At 47.9% G+C, this 12,802-nt stretch overlaps 1 protein-coding gene across 1 annotated transcript in view; it reads right to left on the reverse strand.

The window, feature by feature from the left end:
* The window catches only part of DNAAF5 (dynein axonemal assembly factor 5), a 30,039-nt gene that overhangs the window by 15,744 nt on the left and 1,493 nt on the right, over positions 1-12,802 (reverse strand). The window contains 7 exon segments of the mRNA XM_048494200.1: positions 1,261-1,404; positions 2,049-2,261; positions 5,592-5,824; positions 8,290-8,405; positions 9,287-9,411; positions 11,850-11,927; positions 11,929-12,029. Coding sequence (XP_048350157.1) covers positions 1,261-1,404; positions 2,049-2,261; positions 5,592-5,824; positions 8,290-8,405; positions 9,287-9,411; positions 11,850-11,927; positions 11,929-12,029 — 1,010 coding nt within the window.

A 12,802-nucleotide genomic window follows, 5' to 3' on the forward strand; every position in this document is an offset into this window, starting at 1 on the left:
AACCTTTGGCACTCCAGATGTTATGGACTACAATTCCCATCAGCCCCTACAATTGGCCATGCTCAGGGGCTGATGGGAATTGTAGTCCATAACATCTGGAGTGCCAAAGGTTCGCCACCATGGGTGTAGTGGTTAAGAGCAGGTGGATTCTAATCTGGAGTGCCGGGTTTGATTCTCCACTCTTTCACCTGAGTGGCGGAGGCTTATCTGGTGAACCAGATGGGTTTCTGCACTCCTACATTCCTGCTGGGTGACCTTGGGCTAGTCGCAGTTCTCTCAGAACTCTCTCAGCCCCCCTCCTCCTCACAAGGTGTCTGTTGTGGGAAGAGGAAGGGAAAGGAGCTTGTAAGCCACCTTGACTCTCCTTACAGGAGAGAAAGGTGGGGTATAAATCCAAACTCTTCTTCTTCCCTTAGGGGAGGTGGCAAAACTTTTATTATGAAGCCCAGAGAACAGACTGACACGCTGGAGTGAAAACCTGGAACTGTGCAAAATTTTAAGTGATCGCCAAGTCAACTTTGGTCGGCAGGTTTTTCACCAGACGCCTTGCAGGAATGGCTCAGTGGCACAGCACGCATGTCGCCCGTGGGCATTTCGGGCATCTCTGCTCAGAGAAGATCAGGCAGCAAATAACTCTCCTACCAGGATCGAGCTGCCGCCAGGTAGAGGATGCTGTTTGTGCAGACTATATACCCGTGGTGGCGAACCTTTGGCACTCCAGATGTTATGGACTACAATTCCCATCAGCCTCTGCCAGCATGATCAATTGGCCATGCTGGCAGGGGCTGATGGGAATTGTAGTCCATAACATCTGGAGTGCCAAAGGTTCGCCACCACTGCTATATACCCTTTTCAGGATAAAGATGACACCAGATTTGAGAATTCATCCACCATTTATTTTTATTCCTATTTATATATATATATACACACACACACACACCTCACTTTTACTGTTTTTCTTCCTTTTTTGTGCCAGTTATACAGATGTTGATCAGATAGTTTGTTCTTTTTATTGTGGGTTATTAGAAATGGACCCCAGCAAAGAACGGGATGTGTTGAAAATAGGAAGCCCGGCAAACCAGGAAACAGCTACAGTATTTCCTTGGGCTTGCAAACTTCTATGGGGATTTCATTGAGGGATTCATGCACGGCAGCGGGGAAAGGTTGCCACTCAGCTTCGAAAACCCAAATGCTAAACATCTTGGGTGGAAAATCCCCCCCACTGTGCTTTGAGAATCATAATAATTATGTCCCCGGTACCTGTTCATGAAGATGTCCAGCAGTCGGAATGGCCATGACTGTTACCAATATCTTCGTCAGCTGCAGGCCGATTTCTTTGCAGTCTTCTTGGCTCGTTTCGAGGAGAGCTTCCACACAACCAAGTAACTGCTCCAGATAAGAGACCTGCCAAACAAGAAAACAGACAGGAAAGGTACGCTTTCTAAAGACACCTGTGCTTCCTTTGCTCCATTCTATACTCCATTCTATACTCTTTTCCACCAAAAGGTAAAAGTGGAATAGTATATCAATTCATGCCATGCTGGACCTTCTTTGTTCTAGAACGTTCCAGTTTTGAAAAGATGGGTGGCTCCTGTCCACCCTACGTGAATATATGCTGTAACGATTCATCCCATACATATGTGGAGCAGTGGATAAGAGCAGCTGGACTCTACTCTGGAGAACCCGGTTTGATTCCCCACTCCTCCACCTGAGTGGCAGAGGCTCATCGGGTGAACTGCATTTGTTTCCGCGCTCCTCTGCATAAAGCCTGCTGGGTGACCTTGGGCTGGTCACAGTTCTCTCAGAACTCTCTCAGCCCCACCTACGTCACAAGGTGGGGAGAGGAAGAGAAAAGGAGTTTGTAAGCTGCCTCGAGACTCCTCACAGGACAAAAAAAAAGGCAGGGTATAAACCCAAACTCTTCTCCTCCTCCACTGCTTTCCTATAGTAGACCATCACCAGTGTACGACTGCTCTCAACAACAACATAGGTCTGAAGATCAGGTGAGATGCACTGTCGCTTTTCCAAGGCCGCTGCTTTCTTCTCACCTCTGCAGTGCACTGAGAGATGTGCGGGTGGGAGAGGGTGTCTGCCACTTGCACCAAGTGAGGCTGCAAGACTTTTCTCGGGGAGCCGCGGATCACGGCAGAGAGAACCATCAGGTGGGGAGGCTGGGGGGCTTTCTCGAGGTCCGACAAGATCAGCTTCAGAGACACCGTGGGGCTGACGAACGTGCCGATCAGCTCGGCGGCTTTCAGACACTACCAAAGAGAAGACACCGCTGGTCAGACTGGAAGCGGCAGAAGCCCCACAGAGTTTATAAAGCATAAACAAACCTTTATTAGGTGTTAAACATTTACAATTAAAATAAGAACGTTATTTCAAAACATTCAAAATATGTGGAGTATTTCAATGTCATTTCAAAACGTAATAGGAACATAATTTGAAATGTTATTTCAAAATATAATAGGAACGTGGCTACAGCTTCCGATATTTCTGTCTCAGAATTATTCAATAGCTTAATCATTTTTGTTTTAGCTGGAAGAGACACAGGGCCTTTCCCCACTTACCTTCTGCTGCGCGTTACTCAGGCCAAGTAGCGCGGGGTCCCAGGGCACTCCCCACTACAGGGGCGGCGACAACGCAGCAGCCCCGATGCTGCTGCTGTCGCGCCCCCTCAGCACGCGTCATTCCTGGCGCTGGAGAAAATGGCGCCTTTTGACGACCCTGTGCAGAGCCAGAAATGACGCACGCAGTGACGGTGGCAGAGGGGAAAGTGGGGAAAGGCCCACAAATTCTGTGGGGAGTAATGCCAACCAAATCAGATCCGAGACTGTTAAGATTAGGACAGTGGGGCAGAAGAAGAAGAATGGGAGGACAAAACAGACAGTGACGCTCAGAATTGAGAAATGTTAGAAAAGCAGCCTTGAAGGAAAGCTGGGGGAAAGGAGTTACATCTTGCTCTGGGTCCTGACCCACCTACATTTATGATTTACCAATTGGTCCAGATAGGTGGCAGGGCAGAATGTATGGGGAGTAATCCCAAAGAACAATAGAGAACATGAACTTTTCGCTTTACTCAGGAGAAACGGATGTTCCTCTTCAAATCACCTAGCTTTTAATTGGTGAAATATCTCTTGGGCAATAAGCATAAGTAAAGACTCCCAGAAGTAAAGACTCCCAGGTGAAACCCAAAGAGAGGGCCTCAGCTTCAATATTGAGCCACAAATCAAGAGTGTTGAAGCTCTCACCTTCTATTCTTTTACATACATTTTTTAAAAAAATTCTTGACATGCTTAGGGAAAGGCATGTGCTGCTATGCCTCTTTCGGCACCATGCTCAACAATCCAGATTTTTTATACATACATACATACATACATACATACATACATACATACATACATACATACATACATACATACAAATGTACATACAATATATATATATATATATTGGCCAGTTTAGGTCCAGACACCTTTTAGAAGAAGAAGAAGTGTTTGGATTTGTATCTCCCCCCTTCTCTCCTGTAGGAGACTCAAAGGGGCTGACAATCTCCTTGCCCTTCCCCCCTCACAACAAACACCCTGTGAGGTAGGTGGGGCTGAGAGAGCTCCGAGAAGCTGTGACTAACCCAAGGTCACCCAGCTGGCATGTGTAGGAGTGCACAGGCTAATCTGAATTCCCCAGATAAGCCTCCACAGCTCAGGCGGCAGAGCGGGGAATCAAACCCGATTCCTCCAGATTAGAATGCACCTGCTCTTAACCACTATGCCACTTCTGCTCATCTTTGAACTTTTAGGAGTTTCTGGCTTCCCTGGGCTTTCTGAGCGCCATTTCTCCTCCTCAACCCTGTTTAACAGAGCCTGTGTCTTCCCTGAGAGAAGCGGGGAGAGAGTCCGTGATCCCTCCCTAACATCCATCATATTATAAAATCTGAGAACAGTGCTGGGAGGCAGAAACTTGCCTCCTTGCCTGCCAGGGGCAGGGGAGCGGAAGCCAAGCCCACTGCCTCTCGGGTTGCTCACCGCAACACAAGCCAGCCTCAGGCGGAGGACGGGGGCACGCAGCTTCTCCCTGTCGATGAGGAGGGTGGGGCATCTGCAGGCAGCCCCTGAGGTCCTGCCGTTTTTGCTAAGCGGAAACCTCGACAGGATTTCTTTCTTTCTTTCTGCCCCAACAATTATATGCAGAAGGTAACAAGGCATCTAACCCAAAATTAGACCTTCAGAAGATTCTCAATGCATCTAGTTGTTGTTTTACTGCTGGTTTTTTTGAGCCAGACAGGGTAATTTTTCTTGTAATATCCAAACTGTCTCTGAGGGGAGCACCTGAGTGGCAGAGGCTTATCTGCTGAACCAAATGTGTTTCCGCACTCCTCCATTCCTGCTGGGTGACCTTGGGCCAGTCATAGTTCTCTCAGAACTCTCTCAGCCCCACCTGCCTCACAAGGTGTCTGTCGCGGGGAGAGGAAGGGAAAAGAGCTTGTAAGCCACCTTGAGTCTCCTTACAGGAGAGAAAGGGGGGGTATAAAGCTAAACTCTTCCTTCTTCTTTGACTTTAAAGAGCTTAACTTCAAGACTTTAATGAACTTTAAGGCTCTAAAGAGCTAATAGCAAAGCACGTTAATGATTTCCCCGCTACACACCTTATACATGAACACACACACCGGAAAAAAGAAAACGAATGGGAAGGAAGCGTAAACAGGCTGTGTCTGAACACCAATTAAGGCCCTCGCCAGGAATAAGCACGCCTTAATTCGGTGGGAGGACTGCGAAGAGAGAGGGAGAGCAACAGATAACATGTGAAATTAACTAGAAAGGGCATGAACCGTGCATAGTTTTCAAATGGAATTCATCCCCCCGAGGCATTTCACGATTTAATCTGTTGCTTATGATTTTTAAGAGGCTGTTTAACAACGCCGCATTTCGGGCGGAGTTGCCAGGGAGGTGAGGGGCTTGAGGCCGGCAGCTCTTGTGTTGAGATCCGAATAATAGGCCGGAAGGAAAAGCAGCATTAGCTTAATGGGAGACGGGGGAGGGGGGGAAAATCTCATTGCGCTCCATGCATGAATCCCGACCTGCTTTCTCCAGCTCATTTTATAAACTTTTATGGTACCCCCCTGAAAAGGTAAAGGCAGTCCTCCGTGCAAGCGCTGGATCGTTAGTGACTGGCGGGGTGACGTCACATCACAACGATCATCACAATGTCACATCACATCACAGGCTGTATTTACAGGATGGGTTTGCCACGGACTTCCCTGGTTGTCCACGCTTTATTCCCAGCAAACTGGGTAATTTAATCGACCTTGGGAGGATGGAAGACTGAGTCAACCTTGAGCCGGCCACCTGAAACCAACTTCTGTCAGGATCGAACTCGGAGCGTGAGCGGAGCCTCAGCCACGGTCCAGAGCCGACCGCTCTGCGCCACGGAACTCCCGTTTTATAAATTTAAAAGGCTGAAATGCTCTTGATCCTCCGCTTCGACAGAAGGCGCTCCAACCCCTAGAATCTGTTTGGCTTACTTTCCTGCCCCTTCGCTTCCATCTCTGCACCTCAGTTCCAAAGAACAGGCTCAAAAGCAGGCGTACTCACCTCCCGGCTCACGAGGATTTCCTCGTCTGAGCACGCGCGGTACAAAGTCCGGAGCAGCAGCTCCATGTGCTGAGTGATGTGGTCCTCGGCGTGCTGCAGCAGGATGGAGAGGAGCCGGGAGGCTTTGATTCTGGTGCCGACGACCCAATCGGTCATATCGCGGCAAAGGCCGGGGAGGATTTTGTAGAGGTGTCTCGTCACCAGCTCCCGGCAGCCGAGTCCTGGTCGAGCCTCTGGGGTGGGAAGGTTTTTAAAGCAGAGGGAAATTTAGGAAATAAACAGGCCCAGAAAACATTTGTAGAAGAAGAAGAAGAGTTTGGATTTACACCCCTCCTTTCTCTCCTGTAAGGAGACTCAAAGGGGCTGACAATCTCCTTTCCCTTCCTCACTACAACAACAAACACCCTGTGAGGTAGGTGGGGCTGAGAGAGCTCCAAAGAACTGGGCCGAGCCCAAGGTCACCCAGCTGGTGTATCTTGGAGTGCACAAGCTAATCTGGTTCACTGGATAAGACTCCACAGCTTAAGCGCAGAGTGGGGAATCAAACCCAGTTCTCCAGATTAGACTGAACCTGTTCTTAACCAATACACCATTTACACTCTTGACTCAAGAGAAACAAAAATGCCTGCTGTCTCCTTGCCTTGACCTGGATGGCCCAGATTGGCCACATCTCAGAAGCTAAACATGGTTGACCCCGGCAAGTATTTGGATGGGAGACATCCAAGGAGTAGCAGGGTTATGACATATGACTGGAGAAGCTGATGTACTCCTGGTATATCATTTTATTAACATTTTTAAAAAACATTAAAAAGACAAGCAGAAACAGTGGGAAACTCCCGATCTCCTCCTGCCAAATATAAACATAAATATTTACCGCTTGCTCCTTAGTTACAGTTCACTTAATTCTTACCAATTAAGTGGAATTTACCAAAATAAAAAGAGGGAAGCACACATCATGCGACTGTTGCAAAAACAGTCCTAAACTTGGACCCTGGAGGCCACCGTCCATGTGGAAGACCAAAGAAACGACGGATGGACAGCATTGCGGAAGACATGCATGTGCTGTCAACCTTACCCCTGAAAATGACCCAAAATCGAGCTATTTGGTGAAGAAAACGTCAGTGCCAACCCCCTCAAGGGGAACATAGTCCAAGAAGAAGAAGTAGATTTACCCTTTATCATACTTATTTTCTTATTCTCAAATGCACAAATCATCAGGTCATTTTTCCCCCCTGTCTTAAGCAAATAAGTCTATCGGTGTTTCCAGTGATGGGTAATCTTAGTAAAGCTGAAGCGCTCCCAAGAAATTTAGGGTTTTGCAAGGAGGCTCTCCACCTGTGTGGCTCGTCAAACAATGCAAAATCTGATGTCGAGATAGGAGGCAGAAATGATTTATGGAAGGCCCGACATCAAGGCCGGGATCTTCAAAGGCATCTGACTGCGGCTTCATGATGGAGAGAAGACAGCGCTGGCGTTATGGAAACTGACAGCAGAGACTCGCGCAAAGCAGAAAAAGGTCAAAGGCAGGAAGAAATCTGCCCGAGAGGACAAAGATAGAGAGTGGCGGGTTTGACCGGAGGCGTAGCTTAAGAAAAAGGAGGATGACTTTTGACCATTCCGACAGCCCCTTCGCTTCTGACGCTCAGCGTGGCTATTTCATCCACTGCCAAAGTTCCCCTTGTCCCCCGCTTCTTCTAATCTGATTGCGCCCAGACCCTCAGGCAAGTTTTTTTAAATCTCGGCAGAAAGTTCCCCTATTGTCAGGCCTGCCAGGAGTCCCTCCATCATCCCAACTCTCCGGCCCGCAATCTCTGTCAAGGGAGATCAAAGCGGAGGTGTCGACTTGGTGACCTCGCTGCTCGGAAAAAGCCAGGTTAGATGGGATAATTTGATTCTGCCTTGAAAACTGGAGGAACCGGATGAAGGGCAGCCTGGAAATCAAAGTATGAATAAAATAAAAATAAATTTAGACTTCAGAAAGGGAACAGGGCTCTATGACTCAGTGATGGAGCCACGGCTTGCCACGGAGAAGGCCACGGGTTTGATCCCTGGTTAAAAGTACCAGAAGGTAAGTGATGGGAAAGACCTCCACCTGAAGAGCGGCTGCCAATCCGCGTAGACCTTTGTAGGCCAATGATCTGATCACATCCTACATCAGTGATGGCGAACCTTTGGCACTCCAGATGTTATGGACTACAATTCCCATTAGCCCCTGCCAGCATGGCCAATTGGCCATGCTGGCAGGGGCTGATGGGAATTGCAGTCCATAACATCTGGAGTGCCAAAGGTTCGCCACCACGGCCCTACATCCTACCCCTCCTCCAGAAGAACTCAGAGGGGCCTTTTCTTGGGAAACAATGTGATCCTGCTTGTCTGACGGCTGGGCGACCTTGTGCCAGACACACACTCTCAGCAGGGTTGTTGTGATGATACAAACAGGCTGGAAACTTACGCAAGGCATGGCAAAGAGACTGCCGCTGCCGAGGAAAAGGGCCAACAAGTTTGTAGAACTAACAGGACACTGAGATCACCACACCTGGACGTTTAAAGGGTAATTCCCTTCTCTGGTTTTCGGTTTACTGTGATTTCTTTTGAAAGTGTAGTAAGGACTCCGTACGCTCAGCCACACACACAAAATGTACACAACTGTGAAGAGAAGACCTCGCTCTCTGAGGATCCCCATCTTCACGATACTAACCTCCATGAGGATAATACGAGGGTGCGCTATAAAAGTCCAGCTTATCCTTGATGTCGTCTTCGTTTTCTTTCTCCCACTGCAGACCCACTTTCTTCCAGTAACTCAGAGCCAGTTCCCTGAAGTTTAAAAACAAAACTGTCACCAAACGCAGCCCGTGAGCAATCTTTGAAAAGATCCCTACAAGGTGTCACCCGCCACCCAAGATCCCTTCTGAACTTGCTTGAGAAATCTGTATAAAAAAATAAAGACTCCAGGGCACTTTGCAAGTTCATTAAGACCACCAGAGTCTAAAAATAGCCAGAGTTCTCTGACCATAAGTCTGATGTATCCATGAACAGCTATAAAAGCTGTTCTATCGGAGCAAAAACTTCCTTCAGCCAGTGTGGTGTAGTGGTTAAGAGCAGGTGGATTCTAATCTGGAGAACCGGGTTTGATTCCCAACTCTTCCACCTGAGTGGCAGAGGCTTATCTGATGAACCAAATGTGTTTGCACACTCCTACATTCCTACTGGGTGACCGTGGTCTAGTCCCAGTTCTCTCCAAACTCTCTCAGCCCCACCTGCCTCACAAGGTGTCTGTTGTGGGGAGAGGAAGGGAAAGGAGCTTGTAAGCCACCTTGAGTCTCCTTACAGGAGAGAAAGGGGGGAAATAAATCCAACTCTTCTTCTTCTGACACCATGTCTACTCCAAGGGCCAGCGTTGCACCCCAATCTGTGGGGTTAACAATAAATTCTGGAAATTTAACAGGAACCCTCGCTCCCTCCCTGGAGCCATTTTTCTAAATCTTGGGCTCTTTCCACAGACACCTCAAAAGTTTCACTTTTACCCTATCATACCCGCAAACAGAATAAACTGTCTCTCCGCTCACAGCATCTACTTTTTAAATCTGAATTACTTTTGTTTTGAATTGCCAGCAACTCGAAAGCATTTGGTTCCCCCCAAAAGCACTGGGAACCTCCGGACAGTTTCCCCATCTCCTGGGCGGTGGCGCGCTTACCGGTTCTCGTGCATTTCGTCTGCAAGGCCGCTGAGGAGCAGAGGAATCAGCTTGGGAAAGAAGGAATATCGATCTCGAAGATGCAGCAACCACTCCCCCATGACGATGATCACGGCTTCTCTGACCTAGAAGAAGAGGTTAAGGGGAGACATGATAGCTATGTTTAAATACTTGAAGGGATGCCGTGTTGAAGAGGGAGCAAGCTTGTTTTCTGCTTCCTCAGAGACCAGGAAATGGAGTAATGGGTTCAAGGTGCAGGAAAAGAGATTCCACCTAAACTTAAGGAAGAACTTCCTGACTGTCAGGGGTGTTTGACAGTGGAATTCACTACCTCGGAGGGTGGTGGAGTCTCCTTCTTTGGAGGTTTTTAAAGAGAGGCTGGGTGGCCACTTGTCAGGAGTGTTTTGATTGTATCTTCTTGCATGGCAGGGGGTTGGACTTGATGGCCCTTGGGGGTCTCTTCTAACTCCATGATTCTATGATTCAACGACAGGAAAAGAGGAAGGCCCAGCACGAGACGGTTAAGCTCAGTCAAAGAAGCCACGTCCCTCAGTTTGCAAGACTTGAGCCCGGGTTTCAACGAGAAGACACTGATTCATTGGGTCGCGGTGAGTTATAGAATCATAGAGTCGGAAGAGGCCACGAGGGCCATCCAGTCCAACCAACTGCCATGCAGGAACACACCATCAAAGCACTCCTGACATACGTGCATCCAAGTCGTAAAGGACTTGACGGCACTTCACACCCCCTGCCCCAATGAACCTTGGAAACAGAGAAGAAAGGGCAGCCAGCAGCAAGAGTCATGGAACTGAGGGCAGAAAGGGCAGGGAACTAAAGACTTTGAGTCTGGGCTGAGCGTGGGGGTGCCGCCCTTCAGCCCCCTGTTCCCCTTCTGTGATGCTTTTCTTCTTTGCCCATCACTTCACAGGTGACTTACGGCAACCCCGCAGGCTGTTCAAGGTACAAGATTAATAGATCCGGTTCGCCGTTACCTGCCTTCGCAGCATGACCCCCGCATTCCTAGGTGTTCTCCCACCCAGGCACTACGCAGGCCTGACCCTGCTCAGCTTCTGATACCCGACAAGATCAGGCGAGCCAGCCCTATGCAAGTCAGGGCTTGTCACGCCATGCCGGTGGGTGCCTGGATCGAACAAAGCACTCTGGGGCAAAGAAACATCTTCAGCTATCCACTAGTGACTAGTCAGAACTGTATCAAGGCCAACAATTATTGCCAGGTTGTGACCGCTTCGGACTGATAACCTGCTCTAGGAGCCAGTCCAGCTGAAAAGCAGGGGATAAATATTTTTTTTTAAAACCTTCAAAAAGGCTGTAAGAAATTCATTGCTAATATTAACGTTCTGGTGGGTTTTCCGGGCTGTGTGACCGTGGTCTGGTGGATCTTGTTCCTAATGTTTCGCCTGCATCTGTGGCTGGCATCTTCAGAGGTGTATCACAGAGAGAAGTCTGTTACACACAGTGCTGGACACAGTGTGTAACAGACTTCCCCCTGTGATACACCTCTGAAGATGCCAGCCACAGATGCTGGCGAAATGTTAGGAGCAAGATCTACTAGACCACGGCCACACAGCCTGGAAAGCCCACAACAACCAGTTGAATCCGGCCGTGAAAGCCTTTGACAATACAATATTAACGTTGTCTGTCAGGTTATGCCGGAGGAAAAGGAGGACCACCATGAATTAACATCCAACCAATTCCATTCCCGTCCATAGCCTTTATAGGCATCAAATAAATATTAACCACGCACAGATCTCAAAAATGGGGTTACATAGTTTAAAATTAAGTTATGAAACTCCAAATACAATATTATTTCTTTTCTTTTAAAAAAAAAGGAAAAACCATCAAATCAGTCCTGGAATCACTGGAAAATATGGAACAAACTGTACTAAGAAGTCCTCTAGATAACACCATGGCAAAGCTCTATCACTCTTGCAAGAAACTAGCTACATCTTCACATATGGTTGGATCAGAAGGATTTAATCAAACAAGACAGCTTTACAATATCAGGAAGCCCAGCTCTAGGGATTAAAATCGAGTTTATATCTTTCTCATGGATCACATCATAAAAAGGGCAGTGAAAGAAAAATGGGCATTACAGTCTCAACACTCCCCATCCCACAGAAGAAGAAGAGGAGTTTGGATTTATACCTTTCTCTCCTGTAAGGAGACTCAAGGTGGCTTACAAACTCCTTTCCCTTCCTCTCCCCACAACAGACACCTTGTGAGGTAGGTGGAGCTGAGAGAGTTCAAAGAGACCTGTGAGTAGCCCAAAGTCACCCAGCAGGAATGTAGGAGTGCGGAAACAAATCTGGTTCACCAGATAAGCCTCTGCCACTCACGGGGAGGAGTGGGGAATCAAACCCGGCTCTCCAGATTAGAATCCACCTGCTCTTAACCACTACACCATGCAGTGGCATAGCCTCTCTTCCTGAGGGACATTATTAAACCATCCATACAGAAGCGCAGCAGGCGTTAAGATCTAACCCATTTATATGCCATTAAAGGTTAAAATGAAATGAAGATCTAACCCAAACATTACGCCTACCTGTGGGATATCGTCGAAGCATCGCTGGGCCAAATGCGACAGCACGTCGTCCAGAGACTTTGCGTTGCCAAACTGAATCCACGGCCATTAATGGATGACAACAGCGGACGCGGAAGTGCTGGTGGGAAACAGCTTGCATTAAAGGGCTGATCAGGCTTTCCGACTGCATGTGGAAATGCTCTGGTTGAGAGAGAAGAAGAATTCAGTTACGCTTCTGATCCACACGCGTACGTTGCCGGACATGCAATTTGCGGCAAATGCCTGTTACATGGTGAATAATGCATTCTCGTGAAGAAAAGTATCACGATAATATGCAGATTTCCAAATCCTAAGAGGCTTTTGCTTATCTAGCTTCACTACCTGAGAACGCTGGCGTTCCTAATAACTGCTGCACAAATCAATTAACTTATTGACAGCAATAGACTACCCCTGTGTAGAACACCAGTTTCCAAATCTGACTCGGGACAAACATTTATCCCGTCTATACTGCTCCAAAATGCTGAAGGGAACACAAATGACTGAAAAGCAGAAGCCCTTCGCCAGAAGACAGGCGGCGTGTCAGATGCCAATCTACTCTGCAAGAGGCCCCAAAATCACACAGGGTACTCCTGTGTATTTTATCTATTGTGAGATTTTGTGTGTGCCAAGTGGCAGACGTGGGGGCTAACAATAAATGAAACACAATGACTGCTGTTTGGGTTACAGAAATGTCCAGATGGCAAGATGAAGAGAAGAAGAGTTTGGATTTATACCCCACCTTTCTCTCCTGTAAGGAGTCTCAGAGCTGCTTACAAGCTCCTTTCCCTTCCTCTCCCCACAACAGATACCTTGAGAGGCAGGTGGGACTGAGAGTTCAGAAATAACTGTGACTAGCCCAGGGTCACCCAGCAGGCCTCATGTGCAGAAGTAGAGAAACAAATCCAGTTCCACTCATGTGGAGGAGTGGGGGATCG

The sequence above is a fragment of the Sphaerodactylus townsendi genome, linkage group LG04 (assembly GCF_021028975.2).
Source record: "Sphaerodactylus townsendi isolate TG3544 linkage group LG04, MPM_Stown_v2.3, whole genome shotgun sequence".
Classification (NCBI taxonomy): domain Eukaryota; kingdom Metazoa; phylum Chordata; class Lepidosauria; order Squamata; family Sphaerodactylidae; genus Sphaerodactylus; species Sphaerodactylus townsendi.